This window comes from Oncorhynchus nerka, linkage group LG7, assembly GCF_034236695.1.
Source record: "Oncorhynchus nerka isolate Pitt River linkage group LG7, Oner_Uvic_2.0, whole genome shotgun sequence".
In the NCBI taxonomy this organism is placed as follows: domain Eukaryota; kingdom Metazoa; phylum Chordata; class Actinopteri; order Salmoniformes; family Salmonidae; genus Oncorhynchus; species Oncorhynchus nerka.
This window is the reverse complement of record NC_088402.1, coordinates 37093302-37115794: the sequence shown is the minus strand read 5'-3', so window position 1 is coordinate 37115794 and position 22493 is coordinate 37093302. Positions and strand designations below refer to the sequence as shown.

Below are 22493 nucleotides of genomic sequence, written 5' to 3'. Positions count from 1 at the left end.
GGATAAACGTAAAAGGATTAAATGGGAGGTGAGTATGTACAGGGCATCATTGTGAGACACACCCTGTACATTCATTGACCTGTACTAAAAACCAAGCAAATCCATATACAGTAATCCAACATTGGCTAGACCCTTTCTGAAATGCAAGGATACCCGACAAGGCCCGATAAGATTCGAACAGTCGGACTATTAGCGAGAAAAAAGTCAGACACATCGAAGTCAGTAATTTTATTAAATGGTTTCATCATCTTAAGTGAGAAAAATCCAAAGACAAACATTTCTTAGCAGATCAAACATAAACTAAGGATAATGGGTCCTCTGAGTGCCAAACTCTTGCAACAAATAAAATGTACATCAATAAATCAAAAGGCTCTGTCAAAAAAGAGACAATTAAGATTGCAAATATGTTCACACATTATGTACAGTACACAGAAAGTGAATTACTGTATTGCCTATACTATATAATAAATATGATAAATAACACACATCTGGCCTTCATAGTCAAATCCAAACATTGTACATGCCTTTCAGAAGTTACTTGCTCTAAAAAAAAATCTGGGGAAAATGGCATATAATGATAGAAACAAATAAAAAACAGAATATTCAAAAACATAAAATGAAAACATTTGTTTTCAAGGAGACCATGGTGGCTACTTGTCATTTTTTCCACTAATCTGAATATTGCCTTTGCAGTATTTCCAAAATTGTTAATTTGATATTTGCATGGACAAAAAAAAAGGAGAATGGGTGGGGATGTTTTGGGTTTTGTATGCAGTCAGTAGGCAGATAGGTGGTGAGCGGTTGGTTGGTTGTTGGTGCTGTGTGGAATGACACCAACTCTGTAGCTCAAGTACACATAAAAAGACCAGTGGGTACCTTTTGGAACTAGTTAATATGAAGCTATTTCAGACTATTTTACACAAGCAAGGTTAGCTGACCACCACCTCCTTGCTCCTGCTTTGTGAAATGCCAATGCAAAAGAGTGCTCAATATTAGCTGCCAATCTAGGGGTGTTGATGGGTTATCATTGGTGGAATGGATGGTATGGCTTATAGTGGTGAAGAAGACCTATAGTTCTGACATACAGGTGGTAAGTCAAGACCTAGAAACAAATAGGTGTTATTACAGTGTCATTATACAACGTCCATTCATTTCATGGTATTTGATGCATGACAAACCTGCACCAAACTGCTCTTTGGTGAGTTGATGCCGTTGATATTCATTTTGATTTTGTCCTTTAATGAAAGTAAATTGGGAAGGTTTGGTTCAGTCTCATGCCAAGACAATCAGCCTCATCTCCCTTCCAAGTCACTTGACATTAGAGGTTCGCAGTCCTCAATCTTTGTTCTCTCTTCCTCTGTAGAAATGTTATTTCTCCTCCTGAACAATTACAAGGGGCTCTGTTCCTAGAGAGTCAATTAATTGTGTGACTTTCAAAACTATTGTTTCATGGAACAAAATTATTGTGGGTAGATGTAGGTTTTTGGAGTGTCATTTCATCAGAAATAAAGAATCTTAGCAGAAGTTGTGAGTATCCACAACCGTAATTCCAGGGGTCTCAAGCTACATTTTCCATAATACACCCCTGCCATCGCCTTACTTCTGTTCACAGGTCTTCTCTCACTCCGCTGACAACAGGAACGTGTGAGGATTCTCTCTTCAAGTACTTGATGAAGTCCTTCACTTCATGGGCTCCCTGGAATTAGAGGAAAACATTGTAAGCTCCCTTTGTAACCAAACATAAAATCTTTCATACATCAATACATGCAGTTTCCCCTAGGACATTTTTCAGCAGTGGTGGCAAAGGTAGCAGGAGAAGTAGTTTCGCAAGCCATTGCTTCTAGTCATTGCGCTAACGCTAGTTAGCAACTTCCTTCAAACTGCACGCATAGACATAAAAATTGTACCCATGAGTTAATTTCCCTCTGGGTAAGTAGAAAACGTCAATCTGACACTATCCCTTTATAAGCACATCTTGGCAGAAATATATACACTACATGACCAAAAGTATGTGGACCCCTGCTTGTTGAACATCTCATTCCAAAATCATCAGCATTAATACGGAATTGGTCCCCCTTTGTTGCTATAACAGCCTCCACTATTATTGGAAGTCTTTCCACTAGATGTTGGAACATTGCTGCGGGGACTTGCTTCTATTCAGTTACAAGAGCATTCGTGAGGTCGGGCACTAATTTTCGGCAATTAGGCCTGGCTCACAGTCGGTGTTCCAATTCATCCCAAAGGTGTTAGATGGGGTAGTGTGTGCTGAAACCAAGAACAGATGATTTTTACACACTATGCGCTTCAGCACTCGGCTGTCCCGTTCTGTGAGCTTGTGTGGCCTACCACTTTGCGGCTGAGCTGTTGTTGCTCCTAGACGTTTCCACTTCACAACAAAATCACTTACAGTTGATCGGGGCAGCTCTAGCAGGGCAGAAGTTTAACGAACTGACTTGTTGGAAAGGTGGCATCATATGACGGTGCACGTTGAAAATCACTGAGTAAGGCCATTCTACTGCCAATGTTTGTCTATGGAGATTGCATGTCTGTGGCTGAAATAGCCAAATTCACTAATTTGAAGGGTTGTCCACATACTTTTGTATATAATCTCTATATATAATTTTTTTGGAGTGGCAGGTTGCTGCTAACTGAATATAGAGGAAACACTGGTATATGACTAGTTTGTGTCTGCTTGTGTAAAATGGTATTAACAGTGTAAGGGCACTTCACCTCATATCGCTTGGGCTGGTCCTTCTTGCCTGCCTGAGCAAAGTAGATGGTGGGAAACCTACAGAACAATAGAAGCGAGAGAGAGAGAGAAACACAATGAATGAATGACCAGAAACATGGGAAAAATAAATGGAAAGATAAGTGAGTCCTGATAGAAGGGAAAGGACAACCAGGTGATGAAATGTGACGTCTCACCCTTGCACATCAAAGCCTTGTGGAACATCATTGGCTGTGGCGTCCATCTTGGCAATTACAATATTAGGATCAGAGTAGAGCTGAGAAGAAAACAGGAGAATCAACCAATGACTAGGGTTGCATGCACACAATAATGTGGCTAGTCCGACTAATATAATAGTTTGATTGAAACCTTTATATGCTTCACAAGAAGAACGATTTCCCTAATAATCCTTTTTACATGGACACATCTGAAATCAGGCCCCCTGATCGGATATTGATAAACGCACAAAATCTGCAATCAAAATAAACGTTCTACCACAGTGTTATTTTTGGGAAGTATATTTGATTCTGAGTTCGGATATATAATATATTTCGTTTGCATGCGAAAACTTTTTCTAAGACACAGAAATGTGGTTGTTCCAAACTAAAGAGGGAGGCTTGCGCTACCGGTGCAGATTAAATACACCGCTGGAATACCGATTAAGGTGTTTACATGTTCAAATAATTAGAAAGATTGCTCAGAAAACCAGGTGTTTTAATCGGCGTATGCTTACTTCGATTTTGACCTGACGCCGATGAAGATAAGCAGAGTAAGGTGTTTACATGACTTTTGCATGATCTGCCTACTGCCAGAATCAGTTTAATATTGAATTAGTACTGTGCATATAAACGTACTCAGTGAGAACAAAGGGCGTAACTTGGATTTAGCTCTTTCCTTAATTTGACATATTACAATTTTCAATGGCCCACAAATGTTCTGAGGAAAGCCATAAATCGTGAACGGGGGCAGTAAATAAAAAATATATATTTTGTTCCAGAATTTAACCGTTTTAAAATCATTTAAATGTGGCATTGGTGAGTCTGTATGAGTGCGTGTGTAGTCTTGCTCACCTGTTCTGCCAACTCCTTGTACTTGGGCTCCAGGCTCTTACAGTGACCACACCAGGGGGCATAGAACTCAATCAGCACGTCCTTCTCCGGGTCATTGACAATCTCCTCAAATGACTCCGCTACCACTACCTGCGAGAGGGCGCACACACAAACCCAGAGAAAATAATTCAAATCAAACTATTTGTCACATGCGCCGAATACAACAGGTGTCGACCGTTTCCGTGAAATGCTTACTTACAGTTGATGTCGGAAGTTTACATACACTTAGGTTGGAGTCATTAAAACTCGTTTTTCAACCAAAAATGTCTGGTTAACAAACTATCTACTTTGTGCATGACACAAAGTAGATAGTTGTGCATGACACAAGTCATTTTTCCAACAATTGTTTACAGACAGATTATTTCACTTATCATTCACTGTATCACAATTCTAGTGGGTCAGAAGTTTACATACACTAAGTTGACTGTGCCTTTAAACAGCTTGGAAAATTCCAGAAAATGATGGCATGGCTTTAGAAGCTATAGGCTAATTGATGTCATTTGAGTCAATTGGAGGTGTACCTGTGGATGTGTATTTCAAGGCCTACCTTCAAACTCAGTGCCTCTTTACTTGACATCATGGGAAAATCAAAAGAAATCAGCCAAGACCTCAGAAAACAATTGGAGACCTCCACAAGTCTGGTTCATCCTTGGGAGCAATTTCCAAACGCCTGAAGGTACCACGTTCATCTGTATAAACAATAGTTCGCAAGAATAAACACCATGGGACCACACAGCCGTCATACAGCTCAGGAAGGAGGCGTGTTCTGTCTCCTAGAGATGAACGTACTTTGGTGCAAAAAGTGCAAATCAATTATAGAACAACAGCAAAGGACCTGGTAAAGATGGTGAAGATGCTAGAGGAAACAGGTACAAAAGTATCTATATCCACAGTAAAACGAGTCCTATATCGACATAAAATGAAAGGCCGCTCAGCAAGGTTTGCAATTGCACATGGGGACAAAGATCATACTTTTTGGAGAAATGTCCTCTGGTCTGATGAAACAAAAATAGAACTGTTTGGCCATAATGGCCATCCTTATGTTTGGAGGAAAAAGGGAGAGGCTTGCTGAAAAACACCTTCCCAACCGTGAAGCACGGGAGTGGCAGCATCATGTTGTGGGGGTGCTTTGCTGCAGGAGGGACTGGTGCACTTCACAAAATAGATGGCATCATGAGGGTGGAAAATTATGTGGATATATTGAAGCAACATCTCAAGACATCAGTCAGGAAGTTAAAGTTTGGTCGCAAATGGGTCTTCCAAATGGACAATGACTCCAAGCATACTTCCAAAGTTGTGGCAAAATGGCTTAAGGACAACAACAAAGTCAAGGTATTGCAGTGGCCATCACAAAGCCCTGACCTCAATCCCATAGAAAATGTGTGGGCAGAACTGAAAAAGCGTGTGCGAGCAAGGAGGCCTACAGACCTAGACTCAGTTACACCAGCTCTGTCAGGAAAAATGGGCCAAAATTCACCTAATTTATTGTGGAAAGCTTGTGGAAGGCTACCCGAAATGTTTGACCCAAGTTAAACAATTTAAAGGCAATGCTACCAAATACTAATTGAGTGTATGTAAACTTCTGACCCACTGGGAATGTGATGAAAGAAATAAAAGCTGAAATAAATCACTGTACTATTATTCTGACATTTCACATTCTTAAAATAAAGTGGTGATCCTAACTGACCTAAGACAGGGAATTTTTACTAGGATTAAAATGTCAGGAATTGTGAAAAACTGAGTTTAAATGTATTTGACTAAGAGGCATGTAAACTTGCGACTTCAGCCGTACATGTGTGAATTGACTTGAGAATTAACAAAATCAGAAACACAAATGTACTGTGATTGAGTATTGAATAATAACATAGAAATACACACACACACCTTGACGGGGCCTTTGTTTTTCTCAGGGATGGGCTCCGACTTGATGTAACGTTTTAGTCGTCCAGCAAAGTAATCCTCCAGGAATCTTTCCAGGGACTTCCCATCTCGCCTGTTAAATAGAATAATTATTTATTGTTGAACCAATGGCATTATCCAACCCACATCGCCCTCTTTGATAAGGGTTAATGTTAGATGATAGTTCGAGTTTGGGTAAGGATGAGAGATTGTCTGTGGATAGGGGTCTGATATTTCTGTAACTCACAACCATGTTCTCATGGTTAAAATTAGGGTAGTAGGGTTATATGTGGTAGAGCTCAGAAGTTAGGACTTAGTTGAGGTTCTATGCCTGGAACTCACGTGAACTCCTCCCTCATGGTGTACTTGAATCCCTGTTGTGTTCTGATGGTCACGAAGGGTAGATCTCCTCCGTCCGACGCCCCCAGACCAAACTCCTCCTCCAGCTCATCCACAAAGTCCCTGCGATTGGCCACGGCAAAACTCAGGCCCTGGGACACAAACTGAGAACCCACCTTCATCACCCTGAGGAGAGAGAATGAAAGACATTAAACAATAATAATGGCAAGTGACTTAATATACCACCTCGTATACAATATTTGGGGCTCAGATATTACATGTATTGTTTGAATGATAAGATCTAAATCAAAATAAATAATCTAAGTGAATATACATACATGATGTTAAGTTCATGTTTTAAGTATCCCTATATTTCTATTATTTATACACCTGCGCAGGAGTCTCACTGGAGATGGACCTGGCCTGAGTGTGATGGCAACTATGTACTGTGGTAATACGGTGAAGTAAACGTTGTTAAACTGGAACCTAGTCGCTGTGTTATTTTGAGTTAACACATAAGAGATACAGTACCAGTCAAAAGTTTGGACACACCTACTCATTCAAGGGTTTTTCTTTATTTGCAAAAACCATCAAGCGCTATGATGAAAATTGCTCTCGTGAGGACCGCCACAGGAAATAATACAGTGCCTTCGGAAAGTATTCAGAACCCTTCACTTTTTCCACATGTTGTTACGTTGCAGCCATATTTAAAAAAAATGCTTCTTTTTTATTTTATTTTAAATCATCAATCTACACACAACACCCCATAATGACAAAGTGAAAACAGGTTGGTAGAAATGTTTTCAAATGTATTAAACATTTTAAAAAACAGAAATACCTTATTTACATAAGTATTCAGACCCTTTGCTATGAGACACAAAATTGAGAGCAGGTGTATCCTGTTTCTATTGATCATCCTTGAGATGTTTCTACAACCTGATTGGAGTCCACCTGTGGTAAATTCAATTGATTGGGCATGATTAGGAAAGGCACACACCTGTCTATATTAGGTCCCACAGTTGACATAGCAAAAACCAAGGAATGAGGTCGAAGAAATTGTCCGTAGAGCTCCGAGACAGGATTGTGTTGAGGCACAGATCCGGGGAAGGGTACCAAAACATTTCTGCAACATTGAAGGTCCCCAAGAACACAGTGGCCTCCATCATTCTTAAATGGAAGAAGTTTGGAACCACAAAGACTCTTCCTAGAACTGGCTGCCCAGCCAAACTGAGCAAATGGGGGAGAATGGCCTTGGTCAGGGAGGTGACTAAGAACCCAATGGTCACTGACAGAGCTCCAGAGTTCTTCTGTGGAGATGGGAGAATCTTCCAGAAGGACAAATATCTCTGCAGCACTCCACCAATCAGGCCTTTATGATAGAGTGGCCAGACAGAAGCCACTCCTCAGTAAAAGGCACATGACAGCCCGCTTGGTCTTTGCCAAAAGGCAAACAAGACTCTCTGGTCTGATTGCCAAGCGTCATGTCTGGAGGAAACCAGGCACCATCCCTACGGTGAAGCATGGGGAGCGGCATCATGCTGTGGGGATGTTTTTCAGTGGCAGGGACTGGGAGACTAGTCAGGATCGAAGCAAAGATGAACGGAGCAAAATACAGAGAGATCTGCTCCAGAGCACTCAAGACCTCAGACTGGGGCGAAGGTTCACCTTCCAACAGGACAACGATCCTAAGCATACAGCCAAGACAACGCAGGAGTGGCATCAGGACAAGTCCTTGATTTGCCCAGCCAGAGCCCGGACTTGAATCCGATCGGACATCTCTGGAGAGACCTGAAAATAGCTGTGCAGAAACACTCCCCATCCACCCTTAGCTTGAGAGGATCTAGAGAAGAATGGGAGAAACTCCCCAAATACAGGTGTGCCAAGCTTGTAGCGTCATACCCAAGAAGACTCAAGGCTGTAATCACTGCCAAAGGTGCTTCAACAAAGTACTGAGTAAAGGGTCTGAATACTTATGTAAATGGTATATTGCGTTTTTTATAAATTAGCAAAAATGTACCAAATAGGATTTCAGTAACAAATGAAAAACAGAACTGAAATAAAATACAATGTTTAGTTTAATTGTGGGTTATCTAATTTGAGTGTTTTAAAGCAGTGGTTCTGTTAGAGGAAATTATGGTTGAAATTACTAATTATGTATACATTCCAATCAGAACTGACTAGTCCAAATGCTATAATGTACTGTACATGTGAATTTCTCTCTTGCTCCCTCCCTTTCCCAATTGTATATAATGTAGTCAGGAGTTTAGTAACAATGAAGGTCTATTCCTTAATTCATTCAGTTGTACAAATCTCCAGGTGGCGGTAACGGCCCATCTCCAGATTGTCTAGAATGTTGATTTATACTGACTGGCCTTGACTTCGTGCTGATAACGCGAAGGCTCGAGAGCTAGAGGGCCCCTCTACTAGTGAAATAGATGGAACGTTTAGAAAACGCTGACGTCATTTTCAGTTTATAACCTGTGGAAATATGTGTATGTGGCAGTGCTCTCTTGAAATAAACGCTGTTACCTTTGGCTTTTAAGACTGGTCTCAATCTACTTCATGCATAATTAATGAACTTACAACTCATTAATGAATTAGAAATGAGTGCGAATTTGGTTTTGGCTATAAAACATACAGGAATTTAGAAATTCCACTAACAGGTTCTCAACAGGTTTTGCCTCAAAAACCAAAATTGAACCAGGTTGTCGGGACCCAATATTCACATTGCAATTTTTTTTAATGAAATGCAATCTGTAAAACTTTTTTTTGTAGCTAGATTGACAATAAATGTAGTAATTATATGACAATATTCCCACCCTTTCATTGTAAATAATTCCATTCAACATATTCTTGATGAAGAATATCGGTAAACTCACTGGTTTGAGCCCGACCGCAAAATCAACCAAATCGGCTAAATAGCACTGCTAGTAGCTCTATATATAAAAAAACGTAGATTTTTTTTTGGGGGGGGGTGAGTCTATTTTTTTTTTTTACTTCGACACTCGTGACACATTAATTGAGAATCACTGGTTTAAAGTGTTATGGTACCAACCTGTTCCTCCAATAGTTGGTGCCTTTGGGGTTCTGCAGGTAGTCCAAATCATAGTACGCAGTCAACAAGTCCTGCCCCTTCAGCTTATCTCTGTTCTCATTGGTCAGATGGGGGCACATTCCGAAACTGACAGTAAAAAGGGAGACCAACAATGTTAGATAGTCAAGTAGAGTTAGAGGTTAAAAGCGTTCGGCCAGTAACCGAAAGGTTGCTGATTCGAATCCTCAAGCCGACTAGGTGACACATTTCTCAATGTGCCCTTGAGCAAGGCAATTAACCCGAATTGCTCCTGTAAGTCGCTCTGGAGAAAAGAGTCAGCTAAATGACTAACCTGTAAAAAAAAAAATGTAAATGAAAAGACGAATAGGGATATGATAGGGAGAAAGTGTTAGAAAGAGATGCAGAAAAAAAGAGACATTAAAGTAACACAGACATTGGAGTAGATGAAGAGTAGACAGAGGGGAGCAGTAGTCTTACATGTTGTCTCTGATGAAGCGCCGCAGTGTGTGGGTGGTGATCGTCTCAGTGAAGCGAAGTACGCTCTCCTCAAACTTACTGCTCAGTCTTGGGGGTCTGAACAGCAGAACACGCCTGGAGAGACACGGGGAAAATAATGTAGTCGTTTGGTCACACCATAGCAGTGTTTCTCAATCCATTCCTGGATGTACACAATTTTGTTCTAGCCCAGCACTAAGAAACCTGATTGAACTCTACAGGGTTATCTTGATCACGCTCACTTCTTCCCATTCTATCCCTATCCCTCCCTCGCTCTACCCTATCCTCCCTCTCCCTTGCTCTCACTCAGTGTCCACCCAGTGTTTGAGGCCCAGGGTCATGTCGATGGTGTGGGCGAAGCGGAAGTGCTCCCTCATGACGCTGACCGCCTTCAGAAACTCTGCCAGCTGACCACTGTCAGGCCCAGAAAAAAATCCTGAGGGAAGAGAGAAGTATGGAGAGAAAGTACATTAGCCCTCTCCAACACATCGAGTGTGTTGGCTTCCACCATGTTGTATTCACCTCTCACAAGCTTTTCAGAGCAGTGGACATGAAATCATTTATAACCAATGTGAAACGTACAGATTCAGGGAGCCAGTTAAAGGGGCAGAGCAGGGGGCTCCTGAGTGGCGCAGCGGTCTAAGGCACTGCATCGCAGTGCTAGAGGCGTCACTACAGACCCTGGTTCGATCCAGGGCTGTATCACAACCCTGGAGTCCCATAGCGCGGCGCACAATTGGCCCAGCTTCGTTCGGGTTAGGGAAGGGTTTGGCCACGGGGGGTTTTACTTGGCTCATTGCGCTCTAGCGACTACTTGTGGCAGGCAGTGGGCATGACTCGACCTTCACCTCCCGAGCCCATTTTAAAAAAAAAATATATATTTTTTTAACTAGGCAAGTCAGTTAAGAACAAATTCTTATTTTCAATGACGGCCTAGGAACAGTGGGTTAACTGCCTGTTCAGGGGCAGAACGACAGATTTGTACCTTGTCAGCTCGGGGATTTGAACTTGCAACCTTTCGGTTACTAGTCCAACGCTCTAATCACTAGGCTACCCTGCCCCATTGGGGAGTTGCAGCCATGGGAGAAAAAGGTGCAGTAAAACACGTGATTTTCCTTTGTTTTATAAACACATTTCCACACTATGAGGTAGATTATTATCCACACTATTATATACATGGCAGCCAATTCTAACCAGGGTTAAACGAGGTAAATGGAATGGAATTCCCTTTTTATGCACTTTTCTCTCTATGCGTATTCTGAACTTGAATGTAAGCATGAGAATAGCATGCTATTCACCTGCTATTTGTTCGGGGTGGAGATCTAAGTAATGAAGGAGTGTACAGATACACCGTATTCTGACCTGGACTTTATTCCCTCATAATTCCACCACCGTTACACGCGAGGAAACCATGAATAAGGTTGAGCGAATTTACCGGTTCTACTTTCATTTTCCCCCCGACAGCATTCTCCATGCACTGTAATTTGTAAATGGATAAGAGCTACAGATAAGAGCTAGGTAAATGAGTAATCAATCCATTTGGAGAAGATTGTAAATACACATGTTTTAGATTATTTTTCCTTATGATCCCTAGAGACGAATATGAAACCAGTCATACGGAAGCATATGACTGGTTTCATTTGACAATTTGTATCATGTTTAATATTAGCCACTGTCGGCAGCCACCATCAGTATTAAACACAAACATTTAGAACTGCCACTTCAGTGTTTGTTTTCTTCAATTTGTAGCTGACATTTTGCACCATCTCATTCCGTTTCTCTTTCTTACCGTTTACCTTTCTTTCACGCCTGTGTAGTTGTTCCTGAGGGTCGCTAGCATTAGGGGATCATATTAGGCTAATGTTGAGCAATAATTTGGGACATGTAGCATATTTAAATGATTATGGAACTCCGACCACACACACAGCAGGTTAAACCTGGAGCACGGTTCACAACGAACTGGACCGTTGTCATACAATTCCATTAGTAAGGGTAGATTTATAGGACTATTGTTCTATAAATAATTTAAAAAAAATACATTCTAAATGACAATTATTCAAATCTAAAAGATAAAATTCAACGTGAGCAATCTTAGATCATTGGAACAGGTTGAACTTGAAATCATTCTCACAATAAATGGCTACGCTATGAAACCACACACTTGCAGAGACTTTGATATTACTGGCAGCAATTGATATGGTGTAAACAATGTGCTCTCCAAACGGCCGTTAACTGTGAGGGCCAAGATGCCCATTCATGGACTTTTGTTCGCGATACAAGTCGGGGGATGCTATTCGCGAGGATATATTGTTGTCTCACGATTCCCGAGCATAAAACAACATAGGCGATGTTCAGTGTGCTGCCTGGCTATATTGACAAAAAAACTGATTCCATATGGGATTCAAATGGTGGGCTTTTGCAGAGATGGGGCTCCATCTATCACAGGATGGCAGGCAGGCCTCTGCCCTCTAGTTATAAATGTGTCTGTCATATGGAGGCATTTTATGATACACTGAAAGCAACTGGCGGCAAAAGAGCTTAGCACAGAACTCGATACGGTATACCCCGCAGGTAACTTCAAATGTAAACTACATCAAAACATATCCACTGTGCGCACGCCTGTTCGCAAAACTATGTGGAGATATGGGATCAGAGCATGACAATGTTCGATCACACACCGAGGCTTGGTGGTTATCGAGGGGGGAGTGTTGGAAAGATTTTTCACATTGAGAGAGGAACTGTTGTCATTCAGAATGAACTTGGTTGATTTTCTGAAGAAAATAACAGGACAGCATCAGTAAGTGTCTCACACGAGTGTCCCGCACAATCCGTTTGACTGTGATCCTGGCTCAGTTGATATGCCAGTAAATGAAATCGAACAGCTGATCAAGCTTTTCATGTGACCAAATGGATTCACGGGTCACTGCAGAGGAACTTTGAACTCTGAAATCAATGTCTTCTGACTTCAGTGCGTTCAAGACAACTGGGAACTCCGGAAATAAATGAGCTCAGACTGGGAAAAATAGTTTTCAACGGTCATCCAACTCGGGAACTCAGGCCTCTTTCTAGAGCTCCAATTTCCAACCCAAAGTGGACCTCATATTTTTCAGAGTTCCCAGTTGTCTTGAAAGCACCATAAAACTCATTGTAGGCTACCCTTTGCCAGCTCATATCTGTGTGATGCTGGATTCTGTGTTCTCGTCTGCATTTAAAACCAAATATTGATCCAGGTTGGATGTGACAGCAGAGATGAGGTGCGCACTGTCGACCATGAACCCTGACTTTGACAAGCTCCGACGCGACATGCATCAAGTACACCCATCTCATTAGTGGTGTTGAGATAAGAGACATTATGTCAGACTAATTTGCAATTGACTGCCATCGCCCCAAATAAAGTAAAAATCTGTTAATTACATCATTTCACACGTTTGGGTAGAGAGAATTTTCTGATATCAAAATGGAGTCGTGGGCCAAAACATTTTGTAAACCCCTAATCCAGGCTGTATCGCACCCGGCTGTGATTGGGAGACCCATCTTTGGCCCAGCGTCATCCAGGTTTGGCCGGAGTAGGCCGTCATTGTAAATAAGAGTTTGTTCTTATCTGACTTGCCTTGTTAAATTATTTTTATTTTTTTACCTACAAGATCAGAGTATTTTAAATCTACCAGTTGGTGCTGAAATAGAGACGAATATGCATATTAGGTCTGGGCTATATATTGAATGAATTCGATTCATTTGAATTGATGTTTTGTGCAATATTCCAAATACCTCTATCGCAATAATCTTTTTTGTATTTTTATGAGTTTATGTCCGCTTGTTCTCATGTCTTTTTGGTCTCATCTCGAGATATGATTTTTAAGCCATATTGCCCAGCTCTAATGCATATACACAGAGTACACAAAACATTAAGAACACCCGCTCTTAACATAAAAAACTGACCAGTTAAATCCAGGTAACTATCCTCTTCGAGAGGACGACTTACCCACTACACTGGCGTCAAAGTGGTTGACAAAGGCCTCGAGATCTGCTTCCCTGCGCAGGGTAACAGAGTTGGGTCCAGCCTGCTTCTTCATGAAGTGGACAATGCCATCTGTGTGTATGCAGACAAATTAATTAGTAGGCCTAACATGATTAGTGTACTCTAACAACATTCAAACCACACACCTGCGGAGCGTGGCCCGTCATAGGACGAGGCATCTTCTCCGTTTCTGAAGATCTTGAGCGTGGGGTACCCTGTGACCCCAAAACGCCCACATGTGTCTGGGCTCGCTGTGCAGTCCACCTGAGGGGTGAGAGATTGAGATGATAGGGAAGGAGGGAGGTAGAGAGAGAAAAGAGGGAATGCAAGAGGAGAGAGAAAGGGATAGAAACATATGATATGATAGAAAGCTACATTTGTGAGAAAAGTAGGGAGAAAGATAATGAAATGGAGATGATAGAGGCAATATAAAGTAGGGCTGAGCAATATATCGATTAATTCTCATTTATGTTTTTGCACGATATTCCAAATGCCTGTATTTTGTTAAAGATTTTATGTCTGCTTGTTCTCATGTTGTATTTTTGGTCTCGTCTCATTCGCCCCTCTGTACAGTGTGAACCTTCCCATTTACACCAGAGATCAGTATATAATGACAAGATGCACGTCTCCGCCCTAACAATGGGAGTAGTTGTCCCAAAGGCGGGAAGGCAGGCGACAAGCTTAGGTCCAAAATAAGCCCATGGAAACGCATTGGCCTTATTTTGGACAGATTTTATCGAGAGTGAAACCTATCGCTTCGTCTCTTCCTCTACGGTTTACACACACACACCAAGCCCATCCCCCTGCCCCTCACTCCAACCAAGATGAGATCACATCTTCCTCTATGTCAAGCTATTTACATTTGAGTTTTGGTCCAACAGAATGGGTCATATGGACACTAAAACACATTGTGACATTACTGTAATAGAGGAGAAGTCAACTTCTCTAACGATACCCTTTTTATGTCTCAAATACTCAAATTGCACACAGAACAGACATTACTAAAACGAGAGTATCAATGAACATTGATTCTGGAAAATGAATGCTCAGTTTGTTGTGCGCGACAATGGGGGTACCCGCGTACCTCTAGCAGCATTTTTGCCAAAGACTGTTATACTAGCTGTCTCGTCTTTGTTTTATACATGTTTCATAGCATAAAACACAATTATATAAGGAATGGACCCCTCATTCTCAATCTGAGAAATAAGGTAGGCCACTTGATCAACACCTGAACAAAGTGGACAGGCTAACATGCTGTTCAAACAGTTGGAGACGGACAGAAGGGTGTTCAACCTTGTTAGCTAGCAAAAAGATCCAAGTTGGCTAAACTTGAAATATAAAGATTAGCTGGCTAATCACTAGCACGTGGGCTTGAGAGATTGTTGATGAGACCCGTGTGAATTTTCTAAAGCCTAATGCCTGCTACAAGAAGTTTGTCATTAAAAGTGTTAGGTTCTAAATAAAGAGTAAAACACTGACGGAGGCTTAGTAAATCTTAAACCAAGTGTATTCACCCATGGGGTCATATAGCTGCATAAGACAAAGAACATATTCACACAAGCACAGGTATTGAACCCTTTCTCCTATGCTGAGCCCCTCCTCACACATCTGAACAGCCAATTGTTGTTCTGTTGCCATCTAGAACATTAGTGATATATGTTCTTCCTCACTTCATCTAACCTGGCCTTTGCCCAAATTCCTCACTCCTCCCCCAACTCACGGCTGTCATGTTGACCTGTACCAGACTCTCTTCTCCTCTCATAGGATCCCTTATGGCTAACAATAACATATCCTGACAGAATGTAAGCGTTATACATTCCCCTCTCTCCCTCAGTGACCTGAATAAGTCAGAAGGCAGAACCAACAAGTCAGAACCCATCAGTAGTGAATGTGCATTATGCATGGTTCTAGTTAAACTTGTAAGAAAAAAAGGCCATTTTTCAGTAAAATACACATGACAGCCTGCTTGGAATTTGCCAAAAGGCCCATAAACGCTCAGACCATAAGAAACAAGATTCTCTGGTCTGATGAAACCAAGATGGAACTCTTTTGCCTGAATGCCAAGCGTCACGCCTGGAGGAAACCTGGCACCATCCCTACGGTGAAGAATGGTGGTGGCAGCATCATGCTGTAGGGATGTTTTTCAGCGGTAGGGACTGGGGAACTAGTCAGGATCAAGGAAAAGATGAACAGAGCAAAGTACAGAGAGATCCTTGATGAAAACCTGCTCCAGAGCACTCAGGACCTCAGACTGGGGCAAAGGTTCACCTTCCAACAGGACAATGATCCTAAGCACACAGCCAAGACAATGCAGGAGTGGCTTCAGGACAAGTCTTTGAATGTCTTTGAGTGGCCCAACCAGAGCCCAGACTTGAACCCTATCGGACATCTCTGGAGGGACCTGAAAATAGCTGTGCAGCAATGCTTCCCATCCAACCTGACAGAGCTTGAGAGGATCTGCAGAGAAGAATGGGAGAAACTCCCCAAATACAGGTGTGCCAAGTTTGTAGCGTCATTCCAAAGATGACAATGCTGTAATCGCTGCCAAAAGTGCTTCAACAAAGTACTGGGTAAAGGGTCTGAATACTTATGTAAATATTTCCAGTTTACATTTTTTTAAACAAATTAGCTAACATTTCTAAAAAACTGTTTTTGCTTTGTCATTATGCAGTATTGTGTGTGGATTGATGAGGGGGAACTATTGAATTTTAGAATAAGGCTGTAATGGAACAAAGATGTGGAGAAAAAAAATCAAGGTCTGAATACTTTCCGAAAGCACTGTATATCATGAATTGCCCATAAGTTTGAAAGAAAAGTGTTGTGATTTTCAGGCCATATCGCCCAACCCTAACAAAGTAAAATTGCCGTTTCACCTCAAATTGTCACGGATCCCCCCCATACCGTTGCTGATTCCATGCACCGGTTCCGGAGGTCTACTGTACGTCACCGGTGGTGCTACAAAGCATTAACTTAAGGGGGCTGAATCATTTCAAAGGAACCATCAGCTTTCATATGTTCTCATGTTCTGAGCAAGGAACTGAAACGTTAGCTTTCTTACATAGCACATATTGCACTTTTACTTTCTTCTCCAAAACTTTGTTTTTGCATTATTTAAACCAAATTGAACATGTTTCATTATTTACTTGAGGCTAAATTGATTCTATTGATGTATTATATTAAGTTAAAATAAGTGTTCATTCATTATTGTTTAATTGTCATTATTACAAATAAATAAAAAGGTTAAAAAAATGTTGTTTTTTTATTTTTATAAATCTAATTAAAACCCCCATTTACGTATTCCTGTGCCTGTTTCCAATCATTTATACAACGTGACCCATATCCCATGGGTTATGGGCAATTCCACAGTTAGAGTGATGCTGAGACTCAGATGTTGTACTTTAAAATGTATGCCAAACAAAAACAATTATTTGCGAAGTTAAATAAACCATACAAATCTATGCACAAGGTACACTTAACTTCCACAGAGAATTTTACAAAAACACTTTTTTGTGTGGTATTTTTCACCCCTTTTATCTCCCCAATTCCATGGTATCCAATTGGTAGTAGTTACAGTCTTGCCTAATCTGCAACTCCTGTACAGTCTCAGGAGAGGCGAATGTCGAGAGCCATGCGTCCTCCGAAACTAAACACAACCCAACCAAGCCGCACTGCTTCTTGACACCTGGCAACCGTTTCAGCACGTACTGCATCCGGCCCACCACAGGAGTCGCTAGTGCGTGATGAGACAAGGATATCCCTGCCGGCAAAACCCTCCCTAACCCGGACGACGCTGGGCCAATTGAGCGCCGCCCCATGGGCCTGTCAGTTGCGGCCGGCTGCGACAGAGCCTGGGCTCGAACCCAGAATCTCCAGTGGCACAGCTAGCACTACGATGCAGTGCCTTAGACTACTGCGCCACTCGGGAGGCACTACAAAAACACTTGAGGAACAGGTCAGATGCAAATTTGGTAACAGAATGATGGTTTGTGCTGTCATTCTGTAAACAAAGTTTACACTATGCCGGTGCAGTGAGAGTGGGCCATGCAGGGCATGCAACTACCAATTAACATTGTGTAACCCTGGATGACGGCAAGAGTTCAAACACCTGGTCATTTTGTTATGCATTCATAAGTACCTTAGCAAGTGGAACTGTCCCCTTCAGTCGAGTGGCTGCGGTCTCAAAATCTGGGGCTAGTTTCTTACAATGTCCACACCTGAAGAGCAAATAAACATACTGCAGATTAAGGTAGATATAACACAAGGAACAGAATCAGAATCAAGAAACAGGCAATGCAATTGATAACATAGTTATGTGTGGGTAGAAATGCGTTATACCTGTAAAAGGCATAAGCAAATTGGGGTTTAATAAAAGAAATCTTCCTCACCAAGGTAAGCCAATTTTGAAGAATAATATCAATAGCTCAGCCTCAAATACAGTGAAGTGTATTCATGGATGCCAAGGGAAGCCAGGCTTCCCCCCAAAAAAACATACAAATAAAAAATAAATAAAACGTAAAATAATTTATCTATCGTCTCTCTGTGTTTCATAATTTTCCTTAAATTTGCAAGAGGCTGAATGTATCGCACAGGAGAAAGCATCCGAGCGATTGAAACAGCACCACTCTGTCTCTCTATGTGTAGGCCATCTGATTATGTCTGGTCCAAACAAGTATGACATTGTTGCCGCCTGTAGCATTAAAGGCAAGGGAAGTGTTAGAGGTTCACCTAGGGGTCATGATAGGGGTTGTACCAAATGTTTGATGTATTATAATAATTGATTATGCTTATGTGATAGAGGAAATTATATTTGAAATGATCAATTATGTATACATTATTGATTAGAACCATTTATTCTAAAACTATTATGAGTTCTTGGTTAAGCTGTTACTGAAAATGTAAGCAGAAACGAACTTCTCTACCTTGGGAAGTTTAAGGGGGAGAGGAAGATATAGCTTTTCAGACCAGATAAGAATGTTTGGATTATGTTCCATTGGTGGGAGAAAAGTATATCTTTTAGACAGATTGTAATGTCTGGTTTATGAGGGAGTAGAAAGCATCTCCGGACCTAAACAAAAAACAACGGGGCTATCGTGGGAAACTGATGATGTCATGTTCAGTTTATAACCTGTGGAAAAATGTGTATGCTTCAGTACTCTCTGGAATTAAACGCTCTTTACCTGGCTTTTAAGACTGGTCTCGATCTACTTCATGCATAATTAATGAACTTACACCTCATTAATGAATAGAAATGAGTGTGAAATTGGTTTTGGCAATAAAATACAAAGGAATTTAGAATTCCTCTATTAATAGAAGGGAGGGGGGGGGGGGTTATAAGACCCCGCCCTCCTTACATTTATAGGGTCATAGACTACAGATAAACAATATATTCCTTATAGAGGTTTAGTATTGTTCCATAGTTGTTTTCTGGTCTTTGCCTTTTATAAAAGAGACCCCTCTGAGAAATGTGTGACTGTGAAGACAGAACTCTGCAGGGGAGTGTAAAAGATGAGATTAGTCAGACATTCCACTATAAATCAATGTGAACATTTACTGCTCAGCTTTTACATAGTTACATAAATAAGAGTTTTAGTGTTGAGTAGGCATGGTTTTGGTCTCATGAGTAAAAGATAATGATGTAGGCAGTGACATCACTAGGGCTGGACTTCGGGTTTAATAAAATAACATGGGACCTTTTCTTTGATGCAGAACTTACTTGGAAACATGTGTTTATGTTCCTGTTGTCAACTTCTGGTCTGCAATTGCATTAATAAAGGTTTTGAATGATTTAATTAAAGATATTGTTATAATGCTAATTTCACCAATGAGCCAATGATTGACAAGGAACAAGGAAACTGAACCCCAACAGAAGCCATCAAGCATCTGGCCTCCCCTTGACAAAAAAAGAGGACAAATTTGCCAATCAGCATTGAGCTAAACTGAGCGAGCTCAACTTAAAATTGGCAACTTTTCTAAATTAGCCATGGATGGAGATCCACTGAGCTAAATGTATAAGGTTCATGTTAACTAGGCTAGCTAACGTTGCCCATGAATGGAAGTTAGGCTAGCGAGCAAGCATTTTAGACAGGTAGCCTAGTAGGAAAACAAAAAAATAAGTGTGTACTGTATGATAAAGTGATCACGTTTAGCCAACAAAAAAGGAGGATGGCATTAGCAGATCTCTACCAATCGAACGCACACAGAAATCAGAACCATAGACAGCCATGTCATATTTAGCTAATGTTGAAGAGACTAAATCGTTTTTGGTATCTTTTAGATGTCACTGTATTAGACTAAGCAGAGATGATATGTTGAAGTTGAAACGGCGCTCTAATAGTGGGGGCAGCTCCTGTTTTCTTTGCGACTTGCGGTAACTGTGTGGTTCTAAATCAATAACGTTAGTTGTTTGGTTGTCCGAAAATGTCGGAAATATTAACTTGCTCGGCCATGCTGTAGGTCATATAACTGTATGATACTCTACATGCAATATGCTTTGTAGACTTCACTGGACAGAGGTTGCTATCCGGTTTTGTGATAAAACAAAAGGTGTGGTTGAATTTATTTTGCCACTGCGTCTTCTTGTCTCGGAACTAACCAGGTTTATGGAGCAAACAAACGCAATTGTCACAACAGGTTGTACATTTTTTTTGGGGGGGGGGCTCGACTTCCCAGTGATTTTACCCACGGCCACTGCTCAAATACTATTTGCAAATATGGCCAACTGCAAGCTAGTTGCCAACAGTTTGGCAGATGATGGCCGATACTGAGAATTTAACTACTGTAGCTAGCTAACATTAGCTGATGGCTGACTAACGTAACATATCTTGGACAGTTGCCTAGCCGATAAGTCACTATCATTAGATATTTGCCTAAAATGACATTACATGTGTAGAAATTACAATGGATTGACATAAAATAATGTTTCATTTGTATTTTCTCTCACCATGGAGCGTAGAATTTCACTAGCATGGTATTGTGCTCCGCTGCCAGGTAATCGAAATCTGCGTCCCCTAACTCGAGCACATCACCCTGTGCGACTACCGCTCCAGAAAATATGAGAACCGATAACAAGAAAGGAGGGATGACCGACAAAAAGGAAGCCATATTTCTAAATACTTCAAGTGAACAAAATCTTCAAATTAAATACAGAAACATAAAATGGCACCTATGCTGTAAAGAAGACCCTCACTGTCACCTGCCGGCTCCTCTCCGGGAAAACGCGATAGAGTAGACAATTGAGAGGTGGGATATAAAGAGAATATGCCGGGAAATTACCTTGTCATTGGTCGAGGAGGACATACATTGATGCCATGTAAGTAGTACATTGGTCCACTTCGACGTCAATCATAGTACATCCCTAGCCTACCATACAGGACAGTAGCTAATCATCAAGGCGTTTGCTTTCTTCAGAGAGGTGTCCGGGGTATAATCCCAGATCAATGCTACACTTGTGACTTTTGAGGGGGGATACCGATCTCAAAACAGATGGTATATGACATGGCCATGGAAATATCACGTTCAAATATCAAACAAATAATTATTTCACTATAAATTATAGAAAAAACTTGTGAAGTGCACATCACACCCATTGTTCTGATTACAGGATCGTGGATGTGAGGAGGGGTCCTAATTTCTGTGTGCAGACATGTTGTCAAAGGTTTTGGTGGGGTGATCAAGGGGTTATTGTATTGGGGCCTATGGTGACATGGTGGGGGTTTATGTGATTGGTTAGTATTTTCTGAAGTATCTGTTCTATATCTGAGAGATATAGTAAGAAATATCAGGAAATTGTATTTAGTTTTTTTTAATCGCTTTGGTACTATTTTCACAAGTATGTGGTAAAATGTCAAAACTCTTAGTACCAAACTCAATACAGATCATCAAAAAGGCTATTTTTTTCAAAACGTTAAGCACATTTTCAATTGACTAATTACACACAAAATCAGTTACTTTTTCACCAAACCGAAGTGTTTCATCTAGAAATACCTTTCATATAAAGTAATTGCCTTTCACAATGCAATGCTCACAATATGTATTCATATGATTATCTTCTAATTTGCTTAAATACATTTGACCATCACTTAATCCAACTGCTTTTAATGGTTAATTACTTAACCGTTTGGTAAACCTATAGATTTTAAACTAGTTTGTTTACTATATGGATAGAGAACTACATAAATAAAATGTGTTTGTAAAGTATAAACATCTAAGTTATAGGTATGATACATGATCACAGTTATTGCTAATTGATTTCACATCGTGGTCATCACAATTGGTCACTATATAAAAAGGGTGTGTGTGAACACTTGCAATTTCTTTCAACATGGAGCAGGACAGACATCAAGGGAGAGGAAGACATGGAGCAGGATAGACAGCAAGGGAGAGGAAGACATGGAGCAGGATAGACAGCAAGGGAGAGGAAGACATGGATCAGGATAGACAGCAAGGGAGAGGAAGACATGGAGCAGGATAGACAGCAAGGGAGAGGAAGACATGGAGCAGGATAGACAGCAAGTGAGAGGAAGACATGGAGCAGAATAGACAGCAAGGGAGAGGAAGACATGGAGCAGGATAGACAGCAAGGGAGAGGAAGACATGGAGCAGGATAGACAGCAAGGGAGAGGAAGACATGGAGCAGGATAGACAGCAAGGGAGAGGAAGACATCAAAGAGCTCGTGGACAAGGGGCCCGTCAGAGAGGTGGGCATGGGCCCCATCAGAGGTCAAAGAGATGGGCATAGGCCGCGTCAAAGAGGTAGGCATGGGCCCAGTCAAAGAGGTGGGCATCAGAGAAAGGGAGGCAGACGGCAGGGAACTGTTGTGTCTAATGAAGCCTAATGAAGTCCGCACCATC

The 22493-nt window shown here is 41.2% G+C and overlaps 1 protein-coding gene across 2 annotated transcripts; it reads right to left on the bottom strand.

The window, feature by feature from the left end:
• Nucleotides 1-213: 213 nt before the first annotated feature.
• LOC115131552 (protein disulfide-isomerase A3-like) lies at nt 214-20877 on the bottom strand. Of its 2 annotated transcripts, XM_029663353.2 has the most exons (13): nt 20584-20876; nt 17779-17857; nt 13790-13907; nt 13608-13715; nt 9932-10061; nt 9608-9721; nt 9131-9256; nt 6079-6261; nt 5722-5830; nt 3799-3927; nt 2926-3005; nt 2731-2788; nt 214-1696 (listed from the first exon to the last, which is right to left on the bottom strand). In XM_029663353.2, exons 1-13 carry the CDS (start codon nt 20742-20744, stop codon nt 1607-1609), a joined length of 1485 nt encoding a protein of 494 aa, XP_029519213.2. In that variant the 5' UTR covers nt 20745-20876; the 3' UTR covers nt 214-1606. The 2 variants fall into 2 exon arrangements, with proteins under 2 accessions (XP_029519213.2, XP_064876542.1); XM_065020470.1 differs by lacking the exons at nt 214-1696; nt 2731-2788; nt 2926-3005 and adding an exon at nt 4385-4526 and having other exon boundaries at nt 3850-3927; nt 20584-20877.
• Between the last annotated feature and the right edge of the window lie 1616 nt (nt 20878-22493).

Excerpts from the sequence above, each read along its gene's own strand:
- LOC115131552 (XM_029663353.2), bottom strand. The coding sequence starts at position 20,744 with ATGGCTTCCTTTTTGTCGGTCATCCCTCCTTTCTTGTTATCGGTTCTC. Across the intron at positions 13,908-17,778 it reads GGACAGTTCCACTTGCTAAG|GTGGACTGCACAGCGAGCCC; the intron begins GTACTTATGAAT and ends CTCACCCCTCAG. Across the intron at positions 3,006-3,798 it reads ACAAGGAGTTGGCAGAACAG|CTCTACTCTGATCCTAATAT; the intron begins GTGAGCAAGACT and ends TTTTCTTCTCAG.